General features: G+C 42.0%; 2 protein-coding genes across 2 annotated transcripts; one reads left to right on the plus strand and one right to left on the minus strand.

Annotated features, from left to right (window-relative positions):
- Window positions 1-4,773: 4,773 nt before the first annotated feature.
- On the plus strand, window positions 4,774-9,348 carry htr6 (5-hydroxytryptamine (serotonin) receptor 6; the record flags this gene model as incomplete). Its single annotated transcript, XM_080762925.1, has 3 exons — window positions 4,774-5,724; window positions 7,187-7,321; window positions 8,992-9,348. 3 exons carry the CDS (start codon window positions 4,774-4,776, stop codon window positions 9,346-9,348), a joined length of 1,443 nt encoding a protein of 480 aa, XP_080619051.1.
- Window positions 9,349-9,533: 185 nt separating this feature from the next.
- tmco4 (transmembrane and coiled-coil domains 4) lies at window positions 9,534-23,822 on the minus strand. Its single transcript, XM_080764196.1, has 14 exons — window positions 23,704-23,822; window positions 22,407-22,521; window positions 20,905-21,079; window positions 18,772-18,799; window positions 18,545-18,674; window positions 17,859-17,956; window positions 17,124-17,267; window positions 16,631-16,750; window positions 15,481-15,642; window positions 14,642-14,778; window positions 13,998-14,082; window positions 13,398-13,515; window positions 12,029-12,146; window positions 9,534-10,981 (listed from the first exon to the last, which is right to left on the minus strand). Exons 1-14 carry the CDS (start codon window positions 23,744-23,746, stop codon window positions 10,451-10,453), a joined length of 2,004 nt encoding a protein of 667 aa, XP_080620322.1. The 5' UTR covers window positions 23,747-23,822; the 3' UTR covers window positions 9,534-10,450.
- Window positions 23,823-25,287: the final 1,465 nt, after the last annotated feature.

Below are 25,287 nucleotides of genomic sequence, written 5' to 3' on the forward strand. Positions count from 1 at the left end.
CAGATTCCAACAGTGAGAAATCCTGAGTATTAATTTAATAATAACTGTAATTGTAATAACTGTATACACTCAGAGTTAACTAACCAAATAAAGCCAGTTACATTTGTAACTAACTACACTGTAGTTATAAATGTAACTGGGTCCATTTGGTTACATTGTACACTGAGTTACAAAGGGATAACAAAGATGTCAAAATATAAATTAATCTGTAAAACGGTTAGAAGCATTGGAATCAGATTTCTCAAGCCACCTCTGGTGTGGTTTGACTGCAATCTGTTTTCAATACATCTATTCATGTGTCTGTCTTTTATACTTAACATACGGTAGTTTAAAAATTATACAGATCTACAAGTGTATAGTGAGTTGCTGTATGACGCTTTGAAGCTTGTAAATGACCTATTCTTACTATTTTAGATTTACTTTGAAACTGTTTGACATGCCCAAAAGAGGGATCAATATTATTAATTGATTCTTTTGGATTATTCTGTTTATAGTTTATTAAAATGAAAAGCTGTTGCACCCCTAATACTCTTCTTTCTTCTGTAGGTGCTGGCATGGGGCTAGGGATTGTGTTTTCAGTGGTGTTTTTCAAACGTGAGTAGTTTCAAAGCATTTCATGTTGCATGCCTTGTTAAACATTTGTTTACAACTGTTGACTCACAATTTTCAAATGATTCCGCCAAACAGTCTGTGCAACTGAAGAGACAGGAGTATGCGGATTCCCGCCTCCCCCCACTTCCGTTACATTTGCACAATTTGTACTAATGTAAATCAAAGTAGTCGAAGTCTCTATAGTTTGCTGCTTAGCAGAAATTAAATTGAAAAATATATTTTAACGGAAATGATAAACAGACAACAATTTTCAGGAGGCGCAGTTACAAACTCTTGTGGAATTGGCTGGCTTGAGAGTCTAGCTCCAGGTTTTGTACAGGAATTAAAGCTGAAATCCGGAACTCATTTTAATGAATAAAATGCTATTTTAACAAATCTGTATGTCGAATATGTTAGTCATTATACACAGTATAACTAGCACATCTTGCAGTGGTTGCATTGACAAATGTAGACCATGGTATGAGGTAGGCCATCTACTGCCGCAGTAGGTCATTCACATATTGGGAGGTGAAGTGGCGAACAGTCAACACCAGCGTCCTCACTTCCCACATTCACACACCAATAGTGGCAACCACTGGAGGCAATGTGTGTGGTTCAGTGTATTACCCAAGGACACTTCGAGATGTGGACACAGGACTAGGAGCCAGGATTCGAACCGCCGACCCACGTAACATTGGACGACCTGCTCTACCTCCTGAGCCACAGACACTCCCACAGCCTCAGGCTAACAGAATGCAGCTTTAAGCTACATTGTTAAATGTATATAATGACCTTTCAGTGGGTTTAATCATGGATAATTTTGTCTGGTTACTTTAGTTACTGATAACACAGGGCTGTACTACTGTAAGCTACAATCAAAGGATTGCATCAGGCTATACAATCAAAGGATTGTATTAAGGAATCAAAATGAGGGAGTGAAAAGAGCACCACATCACAGCACCACAGCACCACATTTTTTTGTGTGTTTTAGGTCATGAAGTGTTTCTTTGTATTAATGAGCGTGGAATTTAATTAAAATAACTTCTGTGCTTCTATCATTCACAGGGCACACATGGCCGATTTCATTTGGCTTAGGAACAGGGCTTGGCATGGCATATTCCAACTGTCAGAACAATTTGAGATCACACTATTTGGTGCATAGAACAAAGAAGGAGGTGAGTCTTTCCTACACATAAAATAAAGTTAAAAAATAATCTTCTGATTAAGTTTCATATCTTTATGAAAGTGATGTATTGTTGCTCTAGCTAATTCATTTTTTTTTCTTTCATTATTTACAGGAGTAATAGCTGGCATGTCATCATGGGACTGTCTTTTCTTTCTCCATTGCCTTTTTTGGGGGGTGGGGGGGTTCACCATTTGCACTGTTCTTTAGTTTCCACTTAATTTGACCATAAATTGACTTGAGTTTGCTTTGTACATGCCTGTAACAGGTCAGTTTGTGTTTATTAATAAAATAGTAAAGACAAAAGAAGCAGTCACTCTGTTTTTCTTCACAAAGCAGGCATACTGTACATTCGACAGGGTTTGAATAAAATGAGGCACAGTTCAACCACTTTCAACCTGACCTCACCACTTGTCAATGAATGGTGAAACATTTCATAAATATTATTGTCAAAAATAGTGAAAGCTCACAAAGCTAACCATGCATCACATTGTGACACGTTGTGTAGTTGTAGATTTGTCTATTTTCAATGTACAACGCTGCTGTACAACAAACTATGAATTAGGGCATAAAGTGGTTGAAGTGTGCATTTGATTTATCACCAGTGGTTAAAAATCTATGAATAAACAACAAAGTGAGACAAAAACATAATAGGGAAAAAAGGACGTGGAAATAAACGAAATGCAACAAATTGTTGTGTATACATACCGTGCATGTTTGCGCGTGTGTGTGTTTATGTGGCTGCATGGAGCATCCCAGCGGGATACACTGAAACACAGCATTCTATTCTGGATTGGACAATAAAGCAATAGCAAAGATCAAAAAACAGCAGTAAAACAGGCAAGGCAGTAAGAACAAACGGGTTTAAAAACTCAACTAAAAGCAAGAGGTGGGTCTTGAGCTGTGATTTGAATATGGCTCTGGAGGGTTAAGCTGTAATGGGAGTTTATTCCAGGCTGTTGGCCGATAGAAGCAGAAAGCTGCCTCACCGTGTCTTTTAGTTGCCATCCCTTTAGGCACCTCAAGCAGGCCAACAGTGGAGGACGGCCCGGGACATAACTAGGTAGACAGTCGAGGAGGTAACTACTGGAAGCCAATGTAGTGAGGCTAATACTGGGGTAATGTGTTCTCTCATCTTAGTTCTAGTTAACATTCTAGCTGCTGCATTCTGTACAAGTTGAAGCCTGTCAGTTGTTTTCTTTGGCAAGCCAGAGAATAGTGCATTGCAATAATCGATACAAGAGAAAACAAAAGCGTCCAATATAGATACAGTATAGATATGTTCTAATGCGTGCAATGTTTGCAAGATGAAAGAACCTGATTAATATGCGCATTGAAATTCAGTTCAGTAATCAATAATCAATAATAATCCCCAGGTTCCTTACCAAGTTATTTCCTACAGTCAAGTTACCAAGTCTGTTTCTAATTGATACTTTCTGATCATTTGAACCAACTATGAGAACTTCTGTCTTGTCCTCGTTTAGTTTTAAGAAAAGACAGGTCAACAATGGGTCAAGGGCAGAGGGGTTACCTGGGGCTACAAAAAGATATAGCTGAGTATCGTCAGCATAAAAATGAAAATTCCCAGAATTGAGCCCTGTGGAATACCAGAACGGAGTCAGCTAGATTGACAAAATAGCTTCTTCCCGACAGGTATGAGTTGAACCAAGACAGATGTATTAAGAAATACATCATGAAACATAAAAACTAACTTATGGCAAAACATTTCATGACAAATTATTAAAGAACTTAATGTAATGTAATTGTATGTGCATGAGAACAGTCTAAGAATCATGTAAAAAATAAATACAAAGTATGTTTTGTTTTTCTAATGCTCGCCAATCACAAATGAATACATTTACCAATAAGGCAAATAAATAGAATGTACACAGGAGTCATGAAAATGAATTGAAACATTTCAAAGTCATTATGTATGAAAAGGGTATCTTTGAAAGACAAAGCTATAGTCATTATGCATAACTTCTAATTAGCCCCAGATAAAACAAAGCTATATAGAAGCTGTACAATTACCATAATCCAAAAAGCACAAAAGACACACACCCACCATGTCCAGAATTAGCATTTGATGGCTGTTATTGTGCATGGGCATGCATTAACAACACACTCCTCCTGAGATGCTTTGCGCTGGGAGGCACGCTGGAGTGGCAGACACAGGGATTAGAACGAGCGGGGATATAACCACTTATACTTTGTTGTACTGCGGTATTACGCAGTGAAAATGGCCAATCTACAAACTAACAACGTGTTATGATGTGGTGCGTTATGAGCTTGTAGATCTGCTATTTTTGAGAAATGTTCAAAAGTGGCTAAAGGTACTATTACCCCGACTGTCATAGTTTGAGAGCACTTATTGTGAACAAAGCCTGCGCTGAACAGCTGCACAACAACATTTGTTCTCTTTTGTGCCTCAGAGTGTAAAAGAAATTAAAAAAAATCTAGGGTGAAAAAAATAAATTTCTGGCTGCAATGCAACAAAAGATGATCCAGTATTAGCAGAATACCTCTGTGCGGTGTAATACTGAAAACTGGTCCCCTCCACATTTTAAGTTGCCTCCTTTTCACCGGCTGCGTGCTCTCAAGCTCAGCTCAGTCAGAAGAACCCACATGTCTGCTGGCCCTCCCCCGGTCACTGTCATCACCGTGTGACACGCAGCTTAGAAAAACCCACCGTCTGCCACCGAATGTCTCACTCTGGCTGTTAGCCGTGGATGAGGCAGGGAAGTGTTTGGTACGATGGGGGGGATGCTGAGGTGGTGGTTGTAGTGGACATATCCACAGGGAACCAGGGGTGTTTTGCACTACCAAGGGATGACTAGTAACCTGGGAGCAGCAGTCCAGTTCACCTTCCCACAGAGAGTGACTTCTCAGTTCAGCATTACAGTGGCTAGAATTCTCTCCACATTCTCCTTGAAGTAGCCTTTTTGATTGCGATTGTGTCAACTGAGAGCAGGAGCCGGCCGCCACTTCCTACCTACACCATGGGTGACCTCCCCTCACCAGACCTGGATGGAGCAGCAGTGGGCATAGATGGTGTAAACCTACCATGGAGCCATAACAGCAGCGTTTCAAACAACAGCGCCTGGGGTGTTACTGGCAGTGGGCCCTGGTTGCTGGCGTTCATGCTGACCATCATTATCATAATGACCACTTGTGGCAACATGCTGCTCATTGCTTTGGTGTTCGCCCATCGATCCTTGCGTTGCACCTCCAACTGTTTCCTGGTGTCACTGTTCCTCTCTGACCTGATGGTGGCGCTGGTGGTCATGCCTCCGGCCATGCTCAACGTGCTGTGCGGATCCTGGGTTCTGTGGCCGGGCTTCTGCCCCGTCTGGCTGTGCTTCGACGTGATGTGCTGCAGCGCTTCTATTCTCAACCTCTGTGTGATCAGCCTGGACCGCTATCTGTTCATTATCTCGCCACTGCTTTACAAGCAGAGGATGACCCCTCCGCGGGCCCTGCTCCTGGTGGCGGCCTCCTGGGGCCTGGCAGCACTGGCCTCCTTCCTGCCCATCAAGATGAAGTGGCACAGCCTCGGCCACAGCAGTGGGCATGCTCCGATGCATGGCAGCCGAAGTGCCAACGCCAGCTCGTACTGGGACGCTCTGTACCCCGCCTCCTACTTCCAAATGTCACCCTCCGGCGGCCAGTCATTCCAGTGTCGCCTGCGGGTGACCTTGCCCTTCGCCTTCGTGGCGTCCGTCCTGACCTTCTTCCTGCCCTCCAGTGCCATCTGCTTCACCTACTGTCGGATCCTGCTGGTAGCCCACCGACAGGCGAGGCGGGTGGCGGCACTCAGCCATCCTCCCTACCCACATCACTCCATCGGGGAGCCTTCCCGGCCCCCATCGTCTGGGGCCGCCGCTGGGCACGCTCACCAGGAAGGAGATGACTACAGTCACCCAGAGAATTCTGTATCCCGTAACGTACCGGTAAGAGAGAGAGAGAGAGAGAGAGTGTAATGTGTACATAAAAAGCCTGAGGTTTCTCTATTTTGAGCTGCTCAAAGTTACACAGCAGAATCCAGTGTTTGATTTGTCAGTATCATCCGAGCTACGAGGGCATCTATCCCCTTATGAGGCATTAGACAATGGAGATGGATTGCTGAGGTGGAGCACCACACCTACCATCAGCTCCTATAGTAGGCCTACTTGTTTAAGGCTCTTTTCAACTCTTTTAGTACTACCCCCTGGGCAGGGCCCTAATTAGGTTCTGAGAACCTTATCTGAAATGGAACTGTATGAACACCAATCCAGTCTAAAAGAGTCATTAGTTACATAAGCCTTGCTACACTGAGTTGGTGCTACCCAGGGTCAAACCGGTTCAAAGGCAAGTGCTCTACTGACCGAACTGGACATTGTGAATTAAACAAACACTCCAGATTTCACTGTGATCGGAGTGCTGATTGTCAGTTCACTCGGCACTCGCAGTACTTGACATACAGCGAGTGAACTGACAATCGGGAGCTGGATTCTACACTACAGAATTGTAGGGTAGTTAAAATCCTTTAATTTGCCTCACTTCAAGAAATGAAACAAATACGCTCTTCCTTTGGAAGATCTGAGGAAGGGCTGCGGCCAGAAACGTTACCACATAAATATCTGGGAGCAGAAAATGTGCAGACTTTTTTCCTTTCTTGATTTGTGACTTTATTTGATCCAGCACCCAGCCTATATAGGTACATAGATGTGTTCTTTTTTGCTGTTTGTTCAGCCTCCTCTACCACTTGATTTCCCACACTGCCACATTCATTTGATGTCCTCATTAACAAGGTAGAATGCTTGCTGAATACAAAAGAGAAGAGAGGAGAATAGGATAGAATAGAAGGCAAGGATAACTGAAAATCAAGGCTGAATCACATCCAGTTTATACTGCATGATAATTACTAATTCTACATGCAGACTGGAAAATTCAACAAATACTCATAATACTAGCTGGAAAATGTTATTATCCGCATTACTGTCTATTGATGGGAATCAAAAAAATTCTGACCATCGGATTCATTGTAGTTTAGGAATCTAGGTCCAGGTAATAAGGTAGGTAGCTGCTATCTTTTTATAAAATACTGTAATTTGGTATTTATAATAGGTCCAACATTTGGACTTCAGGCCAATTAGCATCTACATAGGAAAGTCAAACCAAACAGTTTGAAAATATCAACAAGGCAATTCAAAGTCCTTCAAACAAGCTCAGTAAAAGGCTGCAGCAATAGAAAGTCCTTCAGCTTGTAACATTATGTTGTAACAGACATGCACCTATATGGTGCATAACAACTATGGACTGCTTCTCCACATTTAGTTCTGACTCTGGGTTCAGAAATACATTATACCTGTACCAGCCCTGTATAATGTATCTAAAACCATCACATTACCCTGTGTGTTATGCTGTCCACAGTTGTCTATGAACACCGAGCGTCGTCTAGCACACAGGCAGGGCCGGACAGCTCTTAAGGCCAGTCTGACACTGGGAGTTCTGCTGGGCCTCTTCTTCGGTGCCTGGTTGCCCTTCTTCATCACCAACATGGCTCAGGTCAGTAGAGACAGCAGACATTGGCCCCGGATGTACTATAACACAACACTGAGCTTATGGCGGGGCAGAATGTATAATGTAACAGTTAACAGAACATGCACAGGCAGTGATATCAGAGGATTTGACAAACACTTGCTGAAATAAACAGGTAGGCATATACGTATATGGAACTAACTAGACACAGGTGCAACCTTAAGGGACAATTAAACACAGGATAGGTTAACAGAACACAGGTGAACAAGATGGACCAGATGAGATAAGACTCGTAATAACAAGGACAGTCACAGATGCAACAACAACACACTACAAAAATACTGACAATACTGACAATGACCCAGGTACAATCAATAAATGCCAAATCTAATTGGTTAAATGAGAAAAGGAAATAGCTAAAGGACGTAAGATCTGTTTGTGAAAATTCTTGCCATGGAGAACCATGGGGGAAATAAATTGTTCTGGGGATCCCATATAACGGACATTTGGAAAAAATATAATAAATAACTCTGGCAAAAGGGAGTTTGCATGTTCTCCCCATGTCCCCTATAGGTACCCTCACAATATGCAGTAATCCTGGTCTCTAAATCGCCTCCCCCTGGCCAGCCGGGGCACCTGATGGAGGGGAAAAGGAACTGGTTGGAATAACGTGTTCCTTCCACGCGCTACGTCCAACCGGGGAAACTCCCCCCTGTCAGATGAAAAAAGAAGCATGAGGTCAGTCCGTTGCTCTCCCCAGGTTGGCAAAGTGTGTAGTGCCCAGGATTACACTAGTCAATTGACACCGGGTGAAAAAATGGGTTACAAAAATGGAAATGTATGTATGTATACATACAGTATATATATATATATATATATATATATATATATATATATATATATATACAGTGTGTATATATATATATATGTATATATAGTTTTTTTTAGATATAGCCACCAACCACGAAATGTGTAGTATAGGCCTACACAGTCCTGTTACATTTATTATAGAAAAATAGGTCCACATTCCAAAAACACTAAATGACACATTTGTATCATAGCAGGGGATTAAAAAAGCCAGCACTTTTAGCCAAAGCCTAAATGTTTCGGAGATTGTAAAAAGGAAGAACATCTGCAAGAGTAAACTGCTCCGTCTCAATTGGTAATTACACTTATCCTGCCTTCCAGCTTTGAAGGACCTTTGGTCATTTGATGTTGCAAGTATGTCTCCTCAGACCGCACAGTCTGTGCCCTCCTTCATTATTGTCACACACACTCAATGTGATGTGTGATTGTAAGCTCTGCCTTCTGCTTCATCCGCATCCGCATCCCCATCCCCATTCTGCACTTCCCTCATCTCCCACCTCACCTGCTTCGCTCATCTAGAGAGATAGTGAGATCGAATCGCAGATCTCACCCCTCCTTGATCTAGAGATTGTACTGGAGCCTCCACTCCAACAGCTGGCTCCTCTTTCAATAAGGCTACCTACAGTTTTATACAAAAAAGAGCAATGTGTTGTGTATAACTTGTATGAAAGCATTAGATCTAATGCGTCAGCTTTTTTCATAGAGTTGAATTAATACATCAAAATAGTCAGATTTCTCTTTAACCTTGTGTTACTCAGACACTTCAGCTAAGCTATATATAGCATAACGTTCTACCACACAGCTCAACATCACTTTAACTTTTCTCTCAGGCGGTGTGCGAGTGCATCCCCCCTGCGCTCTTCGACGCCATCACCTGGCTGGGCTATTGCAACAGCACCATGAACCCCATCATCTACCCATTGTTCATGCGGGACTTCAAGCGGGCCCTAGGGAAGCTCCTGCCTTGCTGCTCGTCACGCTCCCCCAGGAGACCCTCGCCGGCGCTCTCCCTGTCCCTCCGCAACTCTGGCGATCCAAACATTGCCAGCGATGTAGCGTCTCCTTCGGCCTCCGATCCTCCCCATCCCCCCGCCACAGCCACGGATGCTGTGAACCTGCTGGATGCTGAACACGCCGGGATAGAGATGCCTTTGCTCCTGCCCAACCAGGTAGACACGCTGGACTGACAGCCGGGATAGAGGTGCCTTTGCTCCTACCCAACCAGGTAGACACGCTGGACTGACAGCTGGGTCAAACACAGAGAAGGGGATCACCGAAAGAGAGATACATAATTACTGCTGTCTACAGATCATGGGAACTCAATGTGGATGTTTGTTGAAAGAAACAATGTAAGAAAAAGTAGTACACAAAACACAATATAACATTTAATGTATCAAAGTATTAAAGTTGAAGAATTTGCTCCTTGAAAAATGTAATACTGTACATCTGGATCACATGACCTTAGAGATAATTTGTGTGAGTCCCGATTTGTGTGAGTTGTAGCAAAAAGTGTATTTTGAAGAAAACGCTAAAAATATGAAAAGTGTATTTGGCAGAATTGGTTGGGGCATTGCTGGGAACCTGATTCAAAGAAGGAACAAACGCCAGTCGCCAGACGAGCGGACAGGGGAGAAAACAGTCTTTGGACTCTCGGCCACGCCTTAGGTCTTGCGGCGACAAACAGTTAATCATATCTGAGAGTGGCCAACAGTGTAAAAAAAAAGAAAAACAAGGCAATGTGGCAGCGATTGAGCAAGAATTAGATATTTTTATCCTACAAAGGCATAGCAATTGAAGGACTTTGCAAATTACTTTTGGTGAGAACTAATCAGTATGCTGCTGTGCGTAGTGGCAAACTCCAGCCGGTATGGAAAGATTGAGAGCTTTTATTCTCAATTTTCTCAGAAACTAGCTAAAAGACAATACTAACAAAATATTAACACTATTATTTTCACAGTCTAGCTAAATTACAGCTATACATTAAATTAAAAAATAACTCAGGGTTATTGAGTTATTGAATCACATTTCTTCACTTCAAGTTGTTTATGATTTCTCATAAATTATCACCAATGGAATGCACAATTGCTCCCATGATGCTGAAAAGTCATGTTCACAGGAGTTGAGTTTACAAGGGGGTATAGTAGCAGTTTCCAGGGTTCTTAATGGCTTAAATAGCTGCAATAGTCTACAATTTCCCAAAATACCTGCTGGCGAAAGAAATTAATGGACAGTAGTGGGGGATATCAAAAGCAGAGGCGTGGACTTGGAATTGAACCCTGGCTGTTCCTACTACGTGTGAACATGTTTGTTTGGGTGTGTGAGTTCACTGGTCCAGGCCGTATCCTCCCAGCTCCAGGACACCTGTTCGTTGTCGGAGCTGGCCTCTTCAGCACCATCACAGACACTGCTGAAACCTGCGTGTGTGACATTAGAGTCACGGTCCTCTGCAGGATGTGTCAAATTACTACCAACTCCCCTTTCAGCTGCACCGTCTGCGTCGTTCAGGGAATCCAACAGATCAGAGATATCAGGGATATCCCATGCGTTGTCCACATCCTCTGCTCTGTCCACATCCTCTCTCTGCTCTCCGTCGTCTTTTGTGCCAGTCTCACCGATCCCCGCTGAGCTACACTGAACGGTTTGCCTCTTGGCCACTTGCTCCTCGAGGCATTCGTCAGCAATGTCCCCTTTCCCTTCTGTTATTGTTACTGTCTGAGGAAGCCGACCAGAGGCCGAAGCTCCCGGTACCTCTCTGGTGGGCAGACCCACCGCCACCAAGATGGTGTCCATCTGACGCATGTAGTCCAAGTGTCCCTTCACCTGGGAAGCACACAGACAAACAGTTTGAGTCTTCTTGAAAAGGAGGGGACATTTTAAATGTAACATTCCATTCTATTCTCTTTCTACTTTCTATATATTCTACTGATGATTCTGCATATCTTAACCTTTTGATATCACAGTTTATGGCGTAAACATCTTTAAATAAATACTTTTAAAAAGTCTATGGGGAAAATGAACAGGGAATTATTTTCCGGGCCTCTTGTCGAGGGCGGGACTATGACGCTCTATTCAGTATTTCAGCCGTGACGTGAGCGCCCCCTCCAGAGATACTTCCGGGTCCTACTTTTGTGTCGCTTTTGTGTCCCCATAGAGTTATACTGGGACGCTCCGTCTGACTAAATCTGAGACGAAAATAACCACGAAAGCCTCATTTTACCGCTTTCCTCGCAACAACAAAGCTGCTGCTTTCCCAAATCTGGCTGTGACAGGCCGTTTGCCCCACCCACACTGAAAAATAACGTCATTGTAAAAAGATTCAGATGCGGACGGGAGCTGGTGCCACTTGGACCCAGACGTAACGTAGCACTACAAAATGACGTCAGACTTATATACTGAATAGTGCGGAGACATTCAGACCCAAATGACCCTCCTTAAGACAAATGTACAGTTACTGCTTTTAACAGAGGATAGAATAGATAGTACCAAATCACATGCAACAATGAAGTACATAATACAGTATATTTCAAAATGTACAGAAAGATACTTGTATTGGGTACAGTTATGTTGTCACACAGGAACATGCATACTGGCTCTCTGCACCCACCACCAGTCACGCACTGACCCCTAATTATTATCCAGATGCCAGCCTACTAGCAAACAATTGTCCCCAACGCAATAGATGAATGTCGGTTTGACGCAATACTGTAGCAGCCAGTGGCATTTTATTTTGTATTATGTAGTAACCTCATGTTAGTCATTATGTTGATTAAGTTTGCTATTCACATGAAAGCATTTTTAATTAAAAACAAGCTCCCCATTTCCAGGGCACTCATTCTCAAAAAGGGTCTGTAATGAGTGGTGACTCACCACGGAGGACAGATCCACATTGATGATGCGTCGGTCGTCTACGTTGACTGGCTGTAGCCCGGCGACAGAGAGCTGTGCAGCTGAGCTTCGGTACAAGAACCCCAGGAGCCAGTCTCCCCTGATAGAGGATGAGAGACATGAGGGAGCATTACACGCAATCTGTAAATATGTGGGGGACCCACCCTGGGCTTTGGAGGTGACCACATCCTGTGCATCCTAGGGCTGGGTGATATAACAAAATGAAAAGTTTTATATAGTTTTTATTATTATTTATTATTATAATTTTTGTTCGTCGATTGCTTCTTTAACCTCTTAAGCCCTATATACTGTACACAATGTGTTGTGATCTTGCAAAAATAAAGGTAATCGTTTTCTTACCTTAATCTGTTATCATATCCAATAAGAAGTGGTACAGGTGAAAAATTACATAACATCCAGATTGCAGCGCAACTTTGACCATGCATGCACTTATTTTGATCGTCTTTCATAATGACCAAAGACGTTGCACAGTGTTGCACAGTCCCAAAGGGCTTCTGTAAAAAAGAGCCTAAGACCCAGCACGCATGCTCTGAGCTGCGGACCGCTCTGGATGTTGTTTTTATTTATTTGTGCCTCTACCACTGGTTGTTGAATATAATAAAATCAGATTACGGAAATGCGCTGGTCCAGAATTCTCCTTTAAAGTGGCTTTAACAGTGTAATTAATAATTCACCGAAATCTTATCTCACCTTTCAGTTGCTCCTCCTTAAAATCTGTTATTCAGAAGTCTGATTTCAGTAAATAAATGACATACAATGTAGCTTCTGTGTTTAAATGAAAACAAATTGAATCTAATTCTCAGAGTAACAATTTAAGTCATGTTGTCCAGCTCTAGTTGGTATGTGCATGCATAAAGTGATTGGCAAATCAAGTGGCAAAGTGAGTTTAACGTTGTTTAATGCAATCAGACTTTTCTGTTTGTGACAGAATGTAGTTTTTTGCCACTCAGTAGGTGTTCCCGCATAACTTCCCAGTATGATGATGATGTCACACCCTCTGTAATATGTCCATTATACAGTCATAAAACATTTGTATTCATCTGTATGCTATATTCTCATTTAATGTTACAAAATGCTTATACAATTAATAACATGCAATAAAGTGAACTCTTAATAGTCAATAAGCTTAAAATGAAAGTTTCAAAGGACAATACTATGTAAGGATTACCAAAGAAAGAAAGAAAGGCTTTCATGTACAGATAATGTATCATGACGAGTTTAAAATGATCCTTCTCCTTGTGCTATTAGGGAGCCATTATGGTTATTATGGTGTCATTATGGAAATTATTACATTTCTTTACTAAAAAGGGGAGATCCCCGTCATTTTTACCTGCAGTAGCCGTTTACGATCTTGCCAGCCACTACTTTGGCCATTTTCTCCCAGGCCTTCTCTGAGCCTTCGACAGGAGCCCCGAACAGAAACACATCCTCCACTACACCTTCACTGCCTAGGAAACCAAACCACATCCCATCCACATCATAATGGTTTCTGTACAAAACATACACATGAAATAAACAAATCCTCCCTTTTTATGCTTAACATATTATGCTTGTTTTTTATGGCTGGAATTGACGTTCAGTGGCTTGGGCTTATAAAATAATCATGGAAACAGTAATTAATCTCAAAGCAATCATTTCTAAGCATCCTTTACGAACCTGAGCACCTCAGATCTCAAGGGGAATTATTATCGCATTGTGCAAAACTGCAGGGTGTAAGGCAAGCACAGGTGTTATCAAACATGTTTCAGCTTAAAAGCACATTTCCATTGGGTGAATTCTACACAATTCTACTTGAGAAACCAATAGAGGAAACCGTTCCAGTGACCCTTTACGGGTCCATATGGTTGTAACTCAGGTCCGTTTCATAGAGAGGGTTTAAGTGGTTAAATTAAGAAGGTTTTACTGTGCGGTGGACTAGTAGTGGACATACCTTTCTCATTGGCAAGCTCCTGCAAGCAGAAGTAGATGACCCTGGCTCCCAGACTGAAGCCTATGAGGCTGACGGGACGCTTCCCCTTGAAGTGCACAGAGATGGAGGCAGTCAAACAGATGTAGCGCTTTGATCAACAGCCTACATTTCGCCCTCCTGCTATTCGCTCCTCATGCAGTCCCGAAATCACGCCTCTCAAAGCCAAGTGGCATCATTTTAGATGGTGTTATCCTTTTAGAGCCAAAGTGTTATCCTTGGTCTAAGGTGTTATCTTAGTGGTGTTATCCTTTTAGACCAAGTGTTTGACTGCATGTACTAGGTGCTGTTTGAACTTCTGTCTAATAAAGTATTAATAGAAGAAGAGAAAAACGATAATGCAGTTTACCGGATGCACGGCTTGTGAAAAATCACTTTAATGGAGAAATAGCCAGCACTCCGAAGTCCTTCTGCTACATTTATTTCATTGTGCAGCACAGACAGACAAATCACGGACACGTTTCGGCGTCAAGCCTTCCTCATACACGCTGAGGAAGGCTTGACACAAAACGCACCGGTGATTTGTCTGTCCGTGCTCAGTGTGCTGCACAATTGGCTATTTCTCTATTACAGTAATAAAGTATTCAATCAATCAAAGGTGGTGTTACCTGATGTCTGCTTATGAGAACATGGGCCAGGTGTTTGCCCACCTCTGCAGAACGGCTGAGACAAACAGACCAGGGGTTATCGATGACACTGGCTGCTGCCAGCAACGACGCAGGCCATGTCAGAGCCGTCACGATGCCTTTACCAGGGAACAAGGACAGACAATGATTCAGACATAGATTGGTCGACAGACATAACTATCATACAGTCAATAGTGACAATGGGATACACTCTTGCATACATGCCATTTTGGAAAGAACTTTCCCGACTGGGATACACTCATGCCACCACTACCACTACCACTACCACTACCAATAATGGCTCTGTTCCAATCTGGTCAAGCAGAGTCAGGATGCTACTATTGTGCAAGTTCACTCACTGGAAACACTATGCTACACCAGTGGGTCTCAAAGTGTCTTTGAGTGGGTTCCAAGTGGCCCCATACGGGCCTGTAACTCTGAGAGTGTGCAAATGGAACCAAATGGACCCATTTGTACTCTCAGAGTTATGGTGGTCCTTCAAATTAAAGCGTTTGAGAACCACTGTACACTAAATGGAACCAAGCCTTAATTAGTATCATCGGTAACACCTAGTAGAAGTATGGAAGCAGCCCGGAAGTAGGAAGAGTTCTTCTGTGTGCATAGAGCCCATTACTCCTAAAACCGCTTTGCAGAAGGAACTGCTTTTCAAACCCAATGCAATCATATCCAGCACTGTACACGCAGATCCATAATCACACATTTTCCCCTCCTGCTAAGTGCTTATAACTATGGAAGCCTTAAGAAGGAAGGCCAGAGCATTAATGGTGGTTGATTGGTTTCCAGTAATAGGCCAGTCCTACCTGACAGGATGGTGTATTTCAGAGCTTCCTGGGCCATCATGCTGACAAAGCCGTCCAACAGGGAGGTCATGGCTGAGCCCAGGTCTCTGAGGAAGCGCGACTCCCACACCAGGCAGTACTGCTCGCCACTGTCCAGGCTGCACCACGGGGCCTGGAACGAGTCTACAAGGGTTTTGAGTGGTGGGTTTGGTGTGTTGTAGATTAAATAATCTTCCAAAGATGAAGGATTGACAAAGTAACAACATACAGAGAGTGAGGAACAGGCCTCCTTGCCTATTCCAGCAGGCCCTCCGGGTTCAAGCCTCCCCAACCCCATTCTCAGACAGTTCTTATAGTCTTGTCTTAACAGAGATGCTATACTGAATGTCCATATAAGGATCTGCGCTAAACATAAGGGCGACAAATAGTACACATTCGCTGACATAGTGATAATAAGCATGAAGAAGTCCGGTCAGCTGTTAGATTGAAAGCTGCAGTTGAGCCAGAATGAGCATATTGGTGAACAATTAGACTAAATGCACATATATAATACACAATGATGCAAATATTTGGCAATCTATTTGGCATGCTAGAATTTCCATTACAGGTGCATGGGGGGATTCAAGATTGAAGTGGTTTATTGTTACATCTTGCGTACGAGTATGAGTATATAAAATATATGTACTGGTTCCTCAGATATTATAGTATCAGTACGTAATAAGTAGTAAGTACGTACGTAATAAGTAGTAATCAGAGAGAGAAAGAGAGAGAGAGACAGAGAGAGAGAAAGTGAGAGCGCGCCAGGCAGCTCAGAGAAAGTGAGTACCACTCCTACCAGAAGTGTTTTGTAGCGATTGTGTTTGAAGAGGACACTGTGCACTGTGCTTGAAAGCAGTTTTATATATTGCTGAGGTGAACTGGATGCTACATAGCCATTATATATAAGTGGTTTGTTTGCATAAAAGCCGCATGAACCTCTTTTCTGGTTGAAGTGAAGCGTGTGGACATGCGCGAGACATGGCCAAAGCATTTCCGGAGGTCCCCAGCCAAAAATGTTGAGAATCCCTGGCTTAGCTGACTGAATAATAACAACACAAGGTTTCCACCCGACGACAGCAACGATGTGAAATAGAGTATAATCCGTAATGCCATTATGTGTGATCGTGCTTACTGAATTTGCCACTGCAGAGCCAGCCGGTTACTGCTATGGTGAGGTGAAGGTGTTTCCCAGAACTCAGGGGCAGGAACTCAAATTCCTCTATCGCTCCCACACACTTATTCATCTTATAGCCTGGGGAGTGAAAGAAGGTAAGAAAGACATTGGCAATAATCAAGGACACACAGATAAGACAGATAAGAAGGTCAGCTCTAGAACAGTGGCTCACCCAAAAGAGAAATGAGACGTTTGCCCAGGACCCAAACTAGTGAAAATAACAGATCTACAAGCTCACAACGCATCGCTTCGCACCGCGTTGTGAGCTTGTAGATCGGCTATTTTTAGTACTTCTTAAACATTTGTTTCTTTCTTTTCTTTCTTTTTAATTTATTTATTCAAGAAATTAGTTAGAAAAAAACATTTAATTTGGTATTAATGCATCAAAACTTTGTAACTAAATGTAGGAGTCTTTTCACATGGACAACCCATCCTACAGGTCTAATCCTACCAGTCAATCCGGCCCCCGCTGCTCCAAACATGGAAGCCATGATGGCGATGCCAGTGGCAGAGCCCAGAGCGGCAGCCCCACCTGCCCCTAGTACAGCACTCGCCCCTGCTGCCACCAGAGGTGCTGCCAGTCCACCCGTCACTCCTGACAGGCACAGGGAATCAGAATTATGCACACAAATTGATCTTTTTTGATTGATTAACATCTTCATTGAATCAGTGCAATATGAGTTTGCATTAGTAAAGGCTGGCAGTATCCGCAATTAACAATGAAATTCGTACCGCATGAACTGAATAGTTAAGTGTCTATGACCTGCGGTGATGAAACCAGTTGGGTGTTGCTGAAAAGCTTAAGTCCCGGTATTTGTAAATTGTCTTTTGTGATATTCCGCAATTTGAGTGCTGAGCTACTAGACCCCTCCCCCCTTCACTCTCCTCTTAAGCAGCCTTTAATTATAGGACATTAGCGAAGGCTCAAAGCAAAGCAAAGTTACTATGTTTACCCAGGGTAACTGGACTAAGCTCAAGAACTCATATCTTATGTGAATTCATTGCTTTTCTTATACACACAAAAAAAGAAAGCATCTTAAGCAACAGAAAGATTAGATTAGATTAATTCAAATTTAAACATTGTGAACTGCCTCATTTGTGTTCCTAATTTCAACAAATGGCTTGACGTTACTTTCACTCCCCACTTGCATGCTGGCCTAGATGCAACAACAGTAAAAACACTGACCGATCACAGCCCCGCCCCCCACCGTGGCGAGGCCGATGAGGAGGTAACGTCGTAACCGTCGTCCTCTCTCCCTTTTCAGCCTCCGAGATGAGTCCTCTCTAAGCGACGCAGAGCAAAACAAAACATGGCAAATGTTTAGAGGATAGTAGCGTGAAAGGATTATTACACATAAATAAGGCTTCACAAGTCAGAACAAACTCAAGACAGTGATGCAAACTATAGTGGCTCAGTGTCAAACTTCGGTGACCTTCAGACCGTGACAGAGCTGCCGTGACACTGTGTTCTGTGACAAAATCCAGCCAACATGCAGCCACAGCCACAGACAAACTTACTGTAGACGTCGGTCCTGAATGTTTGAGCGGTTTAACATGAAGAGACATAATATAAAAAAATCAATGCAAAGAACATCACTATCTTTCATGTAAAGTAAGTGTCATGACAGTATTATGACAGTATCATGGTCAGCAAGTATCATGTTAGTATCGTGGTCAGTAAGTATCATGGTCACTTTGGTCAGTATCATGTCGGTATCATGTCAATATCATGGTCAGTAAGAATCATGGTCAGTATCATGTCAGCAACACGGTCAGTTCCTCACTTTAACATTTTTTTCCATCAATATTCTTCAACTGTCTATAAAGAGCCCATCCACCCATGCTGATGCTTAAGTTCCATCCATTACTTACTCGCTCTCCTCCACTGCCTCCCTGAGCCTCTCTCCCAGGGTCTCCTCAAACTCCTCCAGTTGCTGGGGAGACACTCGTAGCAGACAGCTGACATGCCGGATGAGAACCCTGGCTCTGGCATCGTACTGACCTGAGCACACATCACAGCACCAGAACGATTTATTACAATGTGATTACAATGGTTTTACATCAAAGACAAATATGCATTAATAACACAAGATTCTTACCGTCTTTGACAGAAAAAGACACCAGGTCCTGTAAAATAAAATAAAAGTCATTAAGCACAGCGCAAAAAATAAAAATCTTTTGTTTTTGTAGAGGTAATGCAAATTGGACTATATCATTTACCTCCATGATTTAAAAATGTGGCATTTATGTCAGAAATATACGTGATGAAATGAGGAGATACAAGGTTTTTGCCCGACATAATTAGAGCCTCTTTCATACTGTACATGCACTGTAACCTGGAAGTTATCCATGCATTATGCTGCAGGGCTGTATGTGTGAATGCAAATGTCCAAATACAGTAGGACATAGAATGGACTTGAGTTGACACGTCACGCATGCCACCAGTGGGCTCATATAGGGTGGTAAATTAAACTTCTTGGTGCTGGGAGTCTGATAAGAAAACTAGCTGGCTTTTCAGACTGTGCTGGAAGATGGGGAGTGAATCTGTTTTGTAATTGCATTTGCATCGCTTTTAATGATTTTTTTTTAAAATTATTATTATTATTTTTTTTAAACTAAAATCTTTGCTTTTGGGGGTCCTTGCCTGGAATAAAATATGTTGAGATGGGGGTCCGTGGCCAAATACATGAATTCATTTTGGGGGTCCTTGACATGAAAAGGTTTGAGCACCCCCGGTATAGGTATAGCAACGAAAATGGTTAATGGGTTGGCAGAGGAAGTGTAGCGCTCAGGATTACATTAGATAATTGACACTGAAACCTGAGGGAATATTTTAATGCAGCACAACTCAGACCATTAACATGCTGGTGTAATATAGAATATGTTGCGAAATGGAAGGAAATTGAATTGGAATTTGAAGGATGCAATTTATTGGCAGATAAGGAGCTATAAGGAGACATGACATATGAATTTGAGAAAGATCTGGATCCAATCACTACATTTACAATTGAAATATGGAATACAATAGTTAAGAAAATACAAACTGGAAAAGGAAACAAAAATCCTTAGTTGGCTGGCATATGATTCTCGTTTCAAACCAGGAAAATATGACCAGGGATTTAAACGATGGGCAGCATGGAAGGATGATAGAAAATGGGGAGATGCAGAGTTTTGAAAATGTAAGGGGAAAACATGACTTAGATAAACATGAGTTCTTTCGGTACTTGCAAATGATGGATTACTACGAAAAAGAGATAAAAACTGACTCAAGGAATGAGGTTATTAGGATTATGATTCAGGCATATGAAAAGAAAAAGGGTAGAGTAATCTCAGCTCTGTATCAAGGTTTGATGGCAAGTAAAGTTATATCTACCCTATATATTAAGGAGAAATGGGAAGCTGGGTTGGGGGGGTGCAGGTTGCTGATGAGGACTGGTACAATATATGTAAAACACAGTGCACGGCCACAAGCTCTAGAACATGGAGGGAATTCAGCTGGAAGAATATTACCAGATAACTCCAAAGATTACAGCAAGAATGCAGTCTAAACAACAATCATGCTGGAGGTTATGTGGAAGTATAAATGTTGACCACGAACACATATTTTGGAATTGTCCTAAAATAAGTAAGTATTGGGACAATGTATGGTCAGAGATAAAGAAAGCTAAGCTAAGCTATGAGATACCTAAGACTAGTGTTGTGCTGTATCTGGGTGATTTGTCACAGGATAATACGCAGAGAGAAGATATTTACCTGGTCAAAGTGTTATTGGCAGCTAGTAAAAAAGCAATTACAAGACTATGGTACAAACCAGAACCTCCAGCTTGTGAGCAGTGGCTGAGCATTGTGGAGGAGATATTTGTAATGGAGAAAATAACTCATGTATTGAGACTACAAGAGGAACTATTCATTGAAAAATGGGAGAAATGGACTGAATATAAAGATCAACAAAACGACACCAATGTTAATAATGATGGACATTCATAAATGGACTGGAATATGTTGTATATCAATGATGTATCTGAATCCTTGCACTGTAACTGTCATTTTATGTTTTTTATTTTTATGTCTTTAAGTTTAAAAGAAAAAGATAATTGACACTGGGTTGAAAAAATGGGTTGCAAAATCGTGGGATAAAGGAAAAAAGAAAAAGAAAACTGTTAATGATTTAGAAGACGTTTGTAGAATGGGCCTGATGAGAAGTCATATCGCCCAGTACTAGTGTGAACTACCTGTGCGACGAGCGTGGCCCCAGCAGCCAGCAGCGGCTCAGCCTGGAGGATGGAGTAGAAGGTATCAGAACCCTCGCAGCCCAGGCCCGACAGAAAGGCCCCCATGACAGGCATGACGGACACATCCAGGCCCAGCCACTTCACCAGACCCTCCAGGTACTGCTCACGAAACGCTCTGTACAGCCAAATACACGTTAACCCCCTTTTTAGTTACAGTTAGGCCTACATCAAAATATTACATACCGGTATTTAGTCTTCAGGCGGTGGTGGGAACTTCTGGGAAGTAACTAAGTAAATGTACCCAAGTACTGTACTTAAGTGCACTTTACACTTTACTGGAGTATTTCCAATTTTCAATACTTTTACCTTTTGGTACCTTTTGGTAACATTTGGACTTTTACTCAAGAAAGTACTGATATACAGGACTTTTACCTGTAAAATAGTATTTCTACAATGTGGAATTGATATTTTTTTTTCCTTCTTTTTAAAATCTTTTTATTCCGGTTTTTCATGACAAGCCCAGGGGCAAGTATTAAACAGACAATGTAAAAATAAAACTCAATCCCCTATCTCACCCACCCCCCACCCACAATCCCAAGGATAGTCGGAAAAACTGATTTTGTTTCTGTTGTGGCACACTATACAGTTTGTGTGTTGTGGTAGAATGTCATAAACGGACCCCAGGTCTTGTAAAACCTTTTCTCAGAGCCAGCAATTGAAAACCTTAACATCTCCAACTCGAGACAGGACATTATATCACGAAGCCACTGACGGAGAACGGGCGGGGCAGCATCCTTCCATTTGAGCAGAATGACACGCCTAGCGAGCAATAAGGCGAAGTCGACCATACGACACTCTATGCGTGTTAGTGGAAGGTCATCCCTTCCAGCAGTGCCAAGGAGAGCCACTCAGGGTTCCCCAATTCATTTTCACCAAGGGCCATATTTTGACCTTTAAAAAAAAACGTTTATTTTATTTTTATTTTTAATTCGGCCCGCGGGCCGCTAATTGGGGAACCCTGGATCTGGGTCTAGATTTTGGTGTAGAATGTTGGATAGAGTATTGAACACATTCCCCCAAAATGGTTGTAATTTCGGACACATCCAATACTGATGGATCAAAGTTGCATCACCGCTCTTGCACTTGTCACAGGTAGGAGTTACGTCAGGATAAATACTAGCCAGTTTAGCCTTAGACATATGAGCTCTATGGACTATTTTAAACTGCACTAAGCAATGTCGTGCACAAAGAGAGGACTTGTGTATAGAAGAAAAAATAGAATCCCATACTTCATCAGACAGTGTGAGCCCCAGATCATGTTCCCAGTCGGCCTTTATCTTATCTAAGGGCGCTGGCCTCAAATTTGAAATGATATCATATAATATTGAAATGGCGCCCTTAATCGTTGGGTGGAATTGATACTCAATACAAAAAGTAGTTTTTCCACCACGTTCTTCAGGCACATTAACTGCTCTATAGCTAGACTCTGGGTGAACAGTTACCTGTTTTCAGGCCCACCAAACAGCTGACCCAAGGAAACGGCACACATTGCAGCATAGGCAAAACGCCCTGGTTCTGTCAGTTGTCTTCCAATGATCACTCCCGACCCCCCAGGGTCTGATGAGACAAAGGCATACTGTAGGTTAGAACCAGGTTGGAATGAAAGTAGAATTTGCGTCACTCACCACTAGACCACACCTTCTCATCCTCCTTTAATAATTTGACTCGAAGAAATAGGTGAACATTTCACATTTATAGCCAGTGATGAAGCCATTGATGATGGCTTCATGATGATTGATTATGATACAATAATAATTGAGTCCACTTTAGTTGTTTTGGGGGGTATTTGTCGCTGTGCATTTGCACATAACATGAAAATGTGTCCTCTGCATTTATCTATCCTAACATTTAGGGGCAGTGGGGAAGTGACAATATTACAATGCCTGGGGACACAAACAGTAGACTGATGCCAGGCTGTGATACAATTACAATAACATAGTGGGTGTGTAGAAGTAGAGGGTCAGGGTGCATGCAAACCAAACCAGGCAGTGATAGTGACCATCTGATTACCAGACAGCTTTACCCATTCAGCTACAGCTGCCCCAAAATCATTTAATACAGAGCACAGAATGTACAGTACAGTATAGCCCCGGGCTGCAACATACACAGTGTACTGTACACTACAGGTACTATGCCAAAATGTACGACTCCAGTGGTCAGTTGCTGCACAGTAGCCTACAGTGCACAGATAATATACTGTATAATAATTATAATAAAAAATAAATACTGTAAACTGTATGTTACTATACAGTAATAGCTCAAGTACGACAGTATGCACAGAGCACCATCAAAGCACCTCAAAATGCGATATTTAATGTAGGACTATAATAGCCTAGATTTTCTTACCATAGTCTACTACTTGTTAATTATTTATTTTGTTATTGATGCTTCATTGTTGAGCAGCGAATCGAAAGAACCTTGCTCTTTCTTGTGTAATCTTACTGATGAGATGTACTGTAGGCCTACTGTAACAAATAAGAAAGAATCTTTAATGACTTTTAATAACTTTATACAGCATTACGTAAACACAGTAAAACAATCTTAAAGTCCAAAATAAGAGCAGTACCAAACACATCTACCACAACTCTACTACTACTGTCCTCCAGTAGGCTAACAGCTGGATCTGTTACTCAAGCCAGTCAACTAAAAACCCCAAAAGCTGAAATCCTAAATAGCAATAATAATACACTTGTTTTGATTCTTCTCTTGAAACGTAGCAGTGTATATACACTACTATACCTGGAGTGAAGTTTCTTTCCGTGTTTGTCTCTTTTTCCTCCATGTTGTCGGTGGTTTGTTGCAGCACACACGCTCACAAAGTGTGTGAACTTTGTTTGCAACTGCAACTCCGTCATGACGTGTCTGCTCTTCTGCTGTTGAGGAACAGAGCTGTGTTCAAGAAAGACTGCAAACGAAACGTTTACTAAAGCCTCGCTCATCATGACATGCATCATGCACGTGCCACGTAAAGTATATATTTCCTAGTACGACTGTGTCGCTCGCCAAAAAAAGACCTGATCTGAAGGTTAGCTTGTAACTTGTAGATAGGTTACTTATTTTTGTATAAAATTGGTCGAAATGCAGCGTTCTGTCGAGCACTCCTCCCAAATTAGAGCTGTAGTGCCATCATTGTCCAGCAGGTGTGAGTGTAACATTTATTTAGTAATCTTGATTTCCAGTTCAACTGTCTGTTTCCACTGTCCTGCCATGTCCTCAATTTAAAATAGTTGATATCTTTCTAGACTATAGTTTCCTTAGATGGGTCAATATGAGCTGCTTCTTTTCTGCAAGGTATTTTGAGACGTACAGTAGGTAAGTGTGAACATATTGACATGACTGAAATTAAATAAGGATGACTAATCATGCTTTTATTTTTATTTTACACATACAAATAGTATTTAGCCTACTATAGGTGTATGTAGAGAACCTGCAGCATCTCATCCACATTGTCATGATTGGTAGGCAACCATCTGTATGTCTGTTGTCCTCAACACATGTAATTGTTCACTCCTCTCCTCGTTTCAGATGAGGCTGAGCCTGACCCGCTCAACCACCCCAGGTAATGCATAACAAAATCATTCAAGGTCATCACGTTCACGACGGGAGGAAACACAGTAAAATGTCTACATGTTTTGTAGCTGCACTCAATGGCCTTGAGAATTTAACAGAAAGTTCAAGAGAGAGTGACTCAGACCATGAACAAACACATCAAGGCAAGGCCACAGAAAGGGTGTTATTTGACGAGATTCTAAGTAAATCCTACTTTTGGTTGGCTTGAGTAACCTATTAAATAGAACAAGCCAAAAACTTGGTGCAAAGAAAGCACCCACATTATCAGCTTGCCCAACTTTGCCAGGGGTTATTATTGTGCTCCTATGCCACTAAAATGTGGAACGCCTACCAACATCCATTAAGAAATGTGAATCCCTAGACTCCTTCAAAACTTCTCTCAAAGAGCACTTAGGGGCAGCTGCAATTCGAAACTGGCCCCTGTAAAAAGTATTTTCTACTTTTTTAATTGTATGATTTATTTTCTTCTTTTTCTTGAGGGGCGCTAGCCCCTCCTATTGATTGATTGATTGAAGTATTTATTAACAGTTTGCAGAATTACAGTACATTTAAAATACAACTCAATACAAAAAACTGTTAACAGTGGACGACAGCATTACACTTGTTTACAACAGGGTCTCCACCCTTTTCAATTCATCAGAACATTTAGAGACGTAAAAATATAGACTTCTATATAATCAAAAATCACACCCGTGTGAAATGAGGGGCGCTCTTGTCATCGTACATCAATTTATGTTAGCGGACATTTGACAT

Source organism: Protomyctophum bolini (assembly GCF_963924005.1).
Source record: "Protomyctophum bolini genome assembly, chromosome: 5".
In the NCBI taxonomy this organism is placed as follows: domain Eukaryota; kingdom Metazoa; phylum Chordata; class Actinopteri; order Myctophiformes; family Myctophidae; genus Protomyctophum; species Protomyctophum bolini.